We start from the raw sequence: 9,354 nt of genomic DNA, 5'->3' as shown, positions 1-9,354 counted from the left end.
AGGTGATGTCAATTGTTTAAAGTAGTTTTCTGTTACTGTAATTGTCGGGAGCGGGGGGCACCTGTTCATGCATAGAATAAGAAGGGGCGGAATGTAAGGGGCGTGTATGTATAATTATGTGATTTTGTAATTCATTTATTTGATAATGGAAAATTGTATGTTTTTGTGTGTGTGTGTGTTTTTTTTTTGTTTTGTTTTATGTACAATTGCATGTATGTTTATATGTTTGCATGTGTATTGGGGGGGGGGGGGGGGGGTGTAATTCTATAATTGTGAATTTTTTGTGAACGTTTCAATTTAACGCTGTATAAAGGTATCTTTTCGAAACATTTTGATGGCTCTAAAAAGAGCCTTTGCAGTATACTTCATTTCTGTAGAAACTGCTCAGTACTCCTCATCTGATCCGGAGTCTGACATGTCGTCGGAGATGATCTGTACATCCTCTCCAAACATTTCACGCCGCAGATCTGCAACAGTTTGGGCCATGTCCAGTTCACTTAATCAATTCGATATTGTCGACATCGCAATGTAACTTAATCAATGTTCGCAATGTAAACAATGATACGATATCGTGTTTACATCGTCTACATTGTTATTGTTTCTACATGACGACATCGTCAACGTCGACATCGCAATGTTGACACGATGTCATGTTTACATCGTCTACATTGTTATTGTTTCTACATGACGACATCGTCAACGTCGACATCGCAATGTTGACAATGTTGATACGATATCGCGTTTACATCGTCTACATTGTTATTATTTCTACATGACGACATCGCAAAGTAAACAATGTTGATACGATATCGTGTTTACATCGTCTACATTGTTATTGTTTCTACATGACGACATCATCAACGTCGACATCGCAATGTTGACAATGTTGATACGATATCACGTCTACATCGTCTACATTGTTATTATTTCTACATGACGACATCGTCGACATCGCAATGTAAACAATGTTGATGCGATATCGCGTTTACATCGTCTACATTGTTATTAGTTCTATATTGTATATCAATACCGCAATTAATGTTGTAAGTATTTCGCGTTTACATTGTCGACATTATTGTTTCTGCATTGATGTAAACATTGTTCACAATGCATTGCAGACAGTGTTTAAGTGCAATATCTTCTACATCATTATTATTTCTATAATATTGTATGTCTACATCGTCAACATCGTAATGTAAACAATATGTTTATGATATTGCGTTCACATCGTTTAAATTATTATTTTTACAAAGTCAACTTAGCATTGTAATAAAAGTTTATATGATATTGAGAATACATGAACATTTTATTTTCTTATATATTCCAAAAATACAATGTATATTTATTGGTAACATTAACTTATCATAAAGACCTACTCATGCTTTCATACACAGATATATTTGTCCTACTTGTCATTTGCTTATAATATGACTAATACATTATCTCACATACATAATTATAAACATATTGTCATAAGTACTACATGTACATACATGTAAATAAGTGATAGCAGCGCATAAATTAGTTTACCTAATAAGCTTCAAAGTCATATAAAACATTTATAGCTAGGTAAATTTCATGATGTTTAATAACTCCATCTCCTCATTCAATTCACACATGTACTGGAAATTTTACTTTTTTTCCTGTTTCTAACAAGTCTATCCATATTGTACATTTCTGATATTTTAAGCATGAATAAATTGTACTTACCATAGGACATATGTTTGGTTGCGAACTTGAATTTCGCAATAAATTGAAATGTTTGTTCACATGCTTCAGTATTAATGTTTTTAAATAAATCATCTGTGTATGGATTAACATTTCTCCTGCACCATTTATCAACATGATTTACAAAATGCATTTTATCCACTACAATTCTCAAGTTCTTCAAAAATATTGAATATTCGGTTTTTTCTGCTCTGATGGGATTCATAATGAATTTTTTTAAGTGACAGGCATCGTCGTATGCAAGAAGATTTGGGAAACATTCTAACACCTTTACCAACCATATCAAAAAAATGTACACCTGAGTAAGAGATTCACAACCGTACAACTCTCTTATACCATTTATAATGCCGCAGTTATAGACTGACGCACACACTCCTGCACTTTTATACTTTTGAAGATGGCCTTTCTCTTTAAGGGTTTTACATTCCGAATAATCTTCAGTCTGACCTCGAGCCGTTGCCTCATTCTGTTAAGTTTTAATATGTATTTATTACCATGTTACATAAGTGTCGTAAATTAATTTTATTCACAATACTTAAAATTATACATTTACAATTTGCTAAACTTGCAAAAATTGACATGAAAAATATTCCAAACAAAAAAATTTTGTATTTATTAAAAGTATAATATCCTTACTTTGAACTACTTTACATGTACAATTGTAACAGTAACAGTGTACATGTACATGTATATGAATTATATTTTCCCCAGAAATTGAAAAACCAATGTATAAACAGATTTCCATTCTTTTTTTTCATTTTTGATTTTTAAATTCCATATGATTTGTAATTAATAATGAAAAGGAAAATGTCACTTTTTCATTTAAATTACCCACTACTGCATGCAAGCTTATTTCAATGTGATAATATGTTCGTTATTTACTTTCTCCAAAATATGTATTTTTTTTTTTTTTGATTACCTTTTCCGGTTTCTTGGCATTCTTATGAGCAGCACAAAATAGTGATCCTTTCACTGGCATTTTCCAGCAACCCATGGAAATGCTACCAAGCTCTTCGGATTCTGTCGTTCTTACATCCGTAGCCGCGCACACTGAACGTGTTCCTTTCATATGCCCGTCTATAACAATTGCTTTGCAGCATTCTACAAAAAATAATATAACGTATACATTTAATGTAATCAAACTTCCCTCTTACTAACAACACTATGGTTGCAAATATGTGTCAAGATATTACCATGCACTCACACACTAATCATCTCTATTTGTAAGGTAAGCTCGCAGTGTTGTAATAAACGGAGTCCACACACTAATCATCTTATTTGTATTAGATTCGGGTTAGTATCGCACATCACTGCTGTAAGTTGGGTTGGTCTCACATCATTCTATCAAAATGGGTTAGTCTTGTACACCATTACACTATATAAAGTATATCTTGCACATCATTCTATTAAATTGGATTCTAAGTTTCGCACACCACTCTACTAATTCGGTTAGTCTTGTTCACCACTCTAGACTTGCACACAACTCTCTCTACTAACTAGGTTTAGTTTCTCACACAACTCTATACTTATTAGTGGTGTAAGCCTCGCACACCACTTGCTACTAATTAGTGTTAGTCTCGCATACCACTCGATACGAATAAATATTGGTCTTTCACATCACTGTTTACTAATTAGGGTTGGTCTCGAACACCACTGTCTACATATAAGGGTTAGTCTCGCACACTACTCTTTACTAATTAGGGTTAGTCTCGCAAACCACTCTTTACTAATTAGGGTTAGTCTCGCACACCACTGTTTACATACAGCAAAACTCGTTTAGTGCGAACACGGATATAGCGAATTTACGGTTACAGCGAAGTTTTTTTGCACCCCACTTTTTACTAAATTTAATGAATTTATACTTATAACAATTACGGTTAGTCTCAAAGGTCCACCACTGTTTACATATTAGGGTTAGTCTCGCACACCACACGCTACTAATTAAGGTTAGTCTCGCACACCATTCTTTACTAATTAGGGTTAGTCTCGCACACAACTCTTTACTAATTAGGGTTAGTCTCGCACACTACTCTTTACTAATTAGGGTTAGTCTCGCACACCACTCTTTATTAATTAGGGTTAGTCTCGCACACCATCGATACTAATTAGGATTAGTCTCGCACACCAGTCGATACTAATTAGGATTAGTCTCGCACACCACTCGATACTAATTAGGGTGAATCTCGCACACCACTCTTTACTAATTAGGGTTAGTCTCGCACACCATCGATACTAATTAGGATTAGTCTCGCACACCACTTTTTAGGATTAGTCTCGCATTCGATACTAATTAGGTCGTACACCATTACAATTTAGGGTTAGTCTCGCACACCACTCGATTACTAATTAGGGTTAGTCTCGCACACCACACGATACTAATTAGGGTTAGTCTCGCACACCATTCGATACTAATTAGGGTTAGTCTCGCACACACTCTTTACTAATTAGGGTTTCTGGGTAGTCTAAAACACTACTCTACTAATTAGGGTTAGTCTCGCACACCACTCGCACACCATCGATACTAATTAGGGTTAGTCTCGCACACCATCGATACTAATTAGGGTTAGTCTCGCACACCACTCGATACTAATTAGGGTTAGTCTCGCACACCACTCGATACTAATTAGGGTTACTGTTTACTAATTAGGGTTAGCCTCACACACCACTTTATACGTATAAGATCACTCTATACTAAATAGCTGGGGTGAGTCTCGCACACCACTCTATACTAATTAGTGTTACTCTCGCAAATCACACTATACTAATTAGTGTTAGTCTCGCACATACCGTGTTCCAATTTGATTTATTTACGAATAATTTTTTCTCGTTTCATATCAATTAATATCTTCCACATGTGTGAATCCACAAATAATATCTATTAATGCATATTTATAGACAAACATGTAGCAGTGAAAACGTAATGGTAATGTTTAATTTTTATCTGCATCCTTGGGAGTAGTTAAATTAGTTAAATTAAGTTTTTTGAGACTAGTTTTATTTGATTAAAAAATAGTGCACTTACCTTCGTGTTTGCAATTGTCGGTATGGAAGGATGAGGACCATTTGACTGAAAATGTCCTCCATTGGCCATTCATTTCAGTTTCAAGCACGTCTTCCAGTTTTTCAGATGAAATATATTCGATATTTTGTTGCATCCCATAATTTCCTTTTATCTCTAGAAAGGTTTTCTTGTACCATGCCTCGCTCAGGCGTCTTCTATCCATTACCTCAGTATTTTTATCTAAATTCATCCATTCTGACCCCAAGTGTTCGTCGTTATAGGCATAGGCAATTCCTTCAAATGAAGCTGATTTCCTGTATCTAAAATCACTATTCAGAATCAGTTAAATTTTATTTATTCGAAGGCATTTTATGAATTATAAATGTTAAAAAAGCCGTATTTTAATTTGAGTATGGAAAATTATTAATACTGTTTTTTTTTTAATTGCCTAAATATGTTTCAATCTACAGTAATTTGTATTCATATTTATAGGGGATCGAAAATGCATGTAACCTATACATTACACACATTTTTCCAAAATTATTTAAATTCTCATACTTACAAGTCAATATCAACCTTCCTTAGTAATTCCATGGAAAATACCGAGTCGCATGTGGACGCAAAATATTCTTGCTCTAAAACATCAGAGTAGTAAAGCTCAATACTTTTCTTCTTGTAGGTACTGCATTTATACACAGTGTTGCATTTGCTGCATTTCAATTCGTACATAACTGCAACCGCTGGTTTAAATCTGGATCGAAATACATTGCAAACTTTTTGTCCAACCTTCTTTAATTGACCGCAGCATGTGGTCACAGGCGGAATAATATTCACCGTTCCAACTTCTGATATTCCCTTGAAAATATAATATTCAAAATCCTTCTGTACCAATTCAGGACTCACATTTAAAGGATTATCTTGAAATCGCGGCAGTATAACTTCTAAGGTCTGTACCAAATCCGCCACGTCTGATAGAGTCAAAATCACAGCATCTGATCCCCGGTTATTTAAATTAAAAACATTTCGAATATGTTCATATCTTTGAGGTATTCCCGGTGGCAGAATTTTGATGTATTCCAAAATCTTCAGTATATCTTCGATTTTTCTAACTGGTTTCAATAAGTCATTCAAATCCTAATAAAAGTCTACATGTATATTCCCTAAATAAAAAAATCACTTAACTGATCCAAAACAAATTAAAAAATTTTCCCGTGCATTTTGTCGTCGCTATAGTAAGTTTATCTCTGACGTCACGTTAACGCCGTCACAATAGCAACGACGTTAAAAACTACTCACTTTAACGTCATCGCATGAAAACAAATTTAGGAAGTGGAAGGATGTCTGCATTTGTGCATCGAGACAGAATTCAAAATTGCTACAAGGAAACCATCAATGATCCATTCGATGAATTAACAAATGAAATGTTGCATAATACTGCAGTGTCGAATAGCGTACCGATGGAATTTTTAATTCCTCCTTTTCTAACTGGCATCGCGCATTTCCTGAACAAATCGGAAATTCGACCCTGGGGAAGCTGGACCCAACCTTCAATCATTTATTCTGCGACGGTCGGATTCACTGGAACAAACAAAACAGCAGCTATGGATGCTGTCCGAAATGCCATTGCCGAAGTTGAGAGTGCTACTGAAATTTGCGACATGAGGTCTAGAATGAATCAATGTAAGTATATAAAATATTTATCATATATTGATTAATTTTTAATATTGATTATTTATTGAAAAACTTACACATAAATATTTATATTGATTGATTTCCATGATTCGTACACTGTTGCTTCAATACCTCCATCCCCCCTCCCCTCCCCCCCCCCCAAAAAAAAAAAAAAACAAAAAAAAAAACAAAAAAACATGAGCTCAATATTTTTACATTTATTACAAATGTATTAAATGATTTGATTAGAGTCTTATCACAATTAATCATATATAGACATTTACAAAGAGATTAAATATCTATATAAAATCTTTTTTTAATCAATAATATAAGTTTCGTTTTTATTATTTTTACACATCCCATGAAGCCAGAAACTCATAAAAAACCTTAACGGTATAGATGGTTGATAATGTCTACCAATTGTGACGTCACTGTGAAAATACGAATATTTAAAACTCACTGCCAGTGTCTTAACATTTACATTGATAGTTTTAAAATAATTTTTTTATCAGAATATAAACGTGATTCATGTAATAAATTCATTCTACTCTGTAAATTAGCCCGGCTCTCTGTACTTCTGAGTACTTTGATTATGTTCAAGCAATCAGTTGAAGGTCTTAGAAAAATCCCGTTTTTGTTACACATGTAAATAAGGGGTAAAATACATATCATCTGCTCAGATATCGGATACGTATGCTCACGCACATGAGAGGTCTCTCCCTTTATACAATGACATTTTAAAAATTGTCTGCTTGAGACTTTTTCTGGTCAAGCAGTGCATTTAACAAATAAACATTCCAATTGCAAATCATTATTTATTGATCATTCAATTTTTTGTAGCAACTTCATTTTTTACTTTTGTTTTTTTTTTTAAAATTTTCCTTACAATTACTATCAAATATTATTTTTACGTGTAAGTGTGTGTGTGTGTGTGTGTGTGTGGGGTTATCTTTTGCTCATCGATTGGATCAATGAAATCAATACTTATTTGCATATGAAACTCAATACAACAATAGCCTGATAATTCCTTGCCCTGTGGTAACAACACGTGGTCAGGCCAAGCCACCTTTTCCATTTTCTATATTTGTTGTGATTTGAAGGTAATGTTTAAGAAAGTTAGTAAGGCTACCCCCCTGTTGTACTATATATATGCAAATATCATTCCAATTGCAAATTTTTTTTATTGATCATTATGCAATTTTTGTCAAATGAGTAAAATGAGATAAAATTTTTTAGACCCCTATCATGACAAATAAAAACCATAATAAATCTATTAGATAGATATATAATTAAAAAATGAATTAGTTTAAATTTTCGTTACAAATTCATTTTTAAGTATTTCATTATTTCACTGATCCGATGAACAAAAAAAAAGATTATTTAAATTTAGAAACAAATTCAGGTGTGTATTTATTTATTTCTTTTTCTTTTAATACAGCTGCTACAGTTGAATCACTATTAAAACAGCTGAATAACGACAGCCGGCAAATTCAGCTGTGGGATGAGCTCAAAACTTGGCAGAGCAGTCTCGGGCTGTACAAGACTGGTTCCGCATCCGACTACGATACAACTATATATCTGACAACGTACAATGGCGGAACTTTAAAGAGACAAACTTGTAGCAGTGAGTCTTCTATTATAATTGATTTTGTTTCATTCGGTTCAATTGCGCATATTCATAATTGTTAAAAAAATAAATATTAATATCGAGACAATTTTTTTCAGGTAACATCTCCATTCAAAAGCCTGTGGTAAATATCTGTGGAATGGCGCATCCTGGGGAAATTTGCAGGTGCCTTGACGAGGAAAGAAAAAATGCCAACTCTAACGATGGTTTATACAGCCGATTCCTCCTTTGCATGCCAAAACCGGAATTCAGAGATGCGGATTTAAATGAAGAAATCTTACCTAATACCCCTAGTCTGGCCAGGTAATAAGAACGTACATTATCATTTATTTCTGTCTTCATAAACATTTTAAAATGTATAAACGTTTTGAAAATATGATACAGCCATGTAATGGAAGGGACAGAAAAAATTCAACCAAAAAAAAAAAAAAATTGGCTTAATTGAAAAGTTGACAAGTAAAAAAAATGCCCAAGATAGGCCAATTCTTCTGTAGGCCAATTTCGTTCAGTACCAAATTTTTGCATTCATTCTATATTATCCTGATATCAATTACTTGTATTATATAGTGGGGGAGGGGGGAGCAGACTTTCCATGAACATTTCCAATAGTAAAAGTAATATTGGGAAAAAAGTGGGGGGAAGGCATGTTCCCTTTGCCCCTCCCCCCCCCTTGTTGGTAAATACCTGTTATGCATTTAATTTGCTAATATAAAATTATAGTAATTTTCTTCTATGTAGAATTAACAACGGAAGTTTAACACTCTGGAATTAATCTGCAGGATGTCTAACAGTTAATCAAACTGGACACAAATAATGTAGTGTTCATTTAACAATTCTCTTATCTCCTTTCAGAGTTTTCTATGTGGTAGATCAAACACATAAAAATAAAAGATTCTATATGTATGACAATGACGCTCAGAAATTGGCTGTGAAGTTCTACAATGAGCAACAGGAATTCCTTCGGGAAAACCACAGCACTGATACATATATATCTGGTACGTTAAGAAATGTACAAATGTCATGTTCTTAATTTTATTCATTGCTTTGGGCATTCACACAGGTCAAATTTCACGTGCCAGAGCAAAATTATTTCATTTTTAAATATAATATAGTACATATGAATCAAATCTTTTGGGCGTTCCTACAAACTTCACAGAATCCCCCCCACACCCCTCCTATCAATTCAGACCCGCATGCGTAAATTCTATCCCTGTGGATATCCAATAACTATTTGTTCATTAAAAACTCAAAGATACAAGATACGTTGTGGCACTTTATCAAATGATATGGAGACTTAGTATGATTAAGAAGTATTATTTATTTTATA

The 9,354-nt window shown here is 33.7% G+C and overlaps 2 protein-coding genes across 2 annotated transcripts in view; one reads left to right on the top strand and one right to left on the bottom strand.

Moving 5' to 3' along the window:
- Positions 1-1,347: 1,347 nt before the first annotated feature.
- Positions 1,348-5,823, bottom strand: LOC134263331 (uncharacterized). The gene is made up of 4 exons (XM_062745669.1): positions 5,292-5,823; positions 4,751-5,049; positions 2,648-2,829; positions 1,348-2,194 (listed from the first exon to the last, which is right to left on the bottom strand). Exons 1-4 carry the CDS (start codon positions 5,456-5,458, stop codon positions 1,607-1,609), a joined length of 1,236 nt encoding a protein of 411 aa, XP_062601653.1. The 5' UTR covers positions 5,459-5,823; the 3' UTR covers positions 1,348-1,606.
- A 157-nt stretch (positions 5,824-5,980) lies between these two features.
- The window catches only part of LOC134263323 (uncharacterized), a 4,141-nt gene continuing 767 nt past the window's right edge, over positions 5,981-9,354 (top strand). The window contains exons 1-4 of the mRNA XM_062745660.1: positions 5,981-6,409; positions 7,839-8,024; positions 8,126-8,330; positions 8,880-9,022. Of these exons, the coding sequence (XP_062601644.1) occupies positions 6,040-6,409; positions 7,839-8,024; positions 8,126-8,330; positions 8,880-9,022 (904 nt within the window). The 5' untranslated portion in view covers positions 5,981-6,039. The remainder of the gene's footprint in view (positions 6,410-7,838; positions 8,025-8,125; positions 8,331-8,879; positions 9,023-9,354) is intronic.

This window comes from Saccostrea cucullata, unplaced genomic scaffold (genome assembly GCF_032062105.1).
Source record: "Saccostrea cucullata isolate Sc308-1 unplaced genomic scaffold, CSIRO_AGI_Scuc_v1 ctg13962, whole genome shotgun sequence".
NCBI classification, from domain to species: Eukaryota; Metazoa; Mollusca; class Bivalvia; order Ostreida; family Ostreidae; genus Saccostrea; species Saccostrea cuccullata.
Note: the sequence above shows the minus strand (reverse complement) of the source record. Positions and strands in the feature narration are given on the sequence as shown.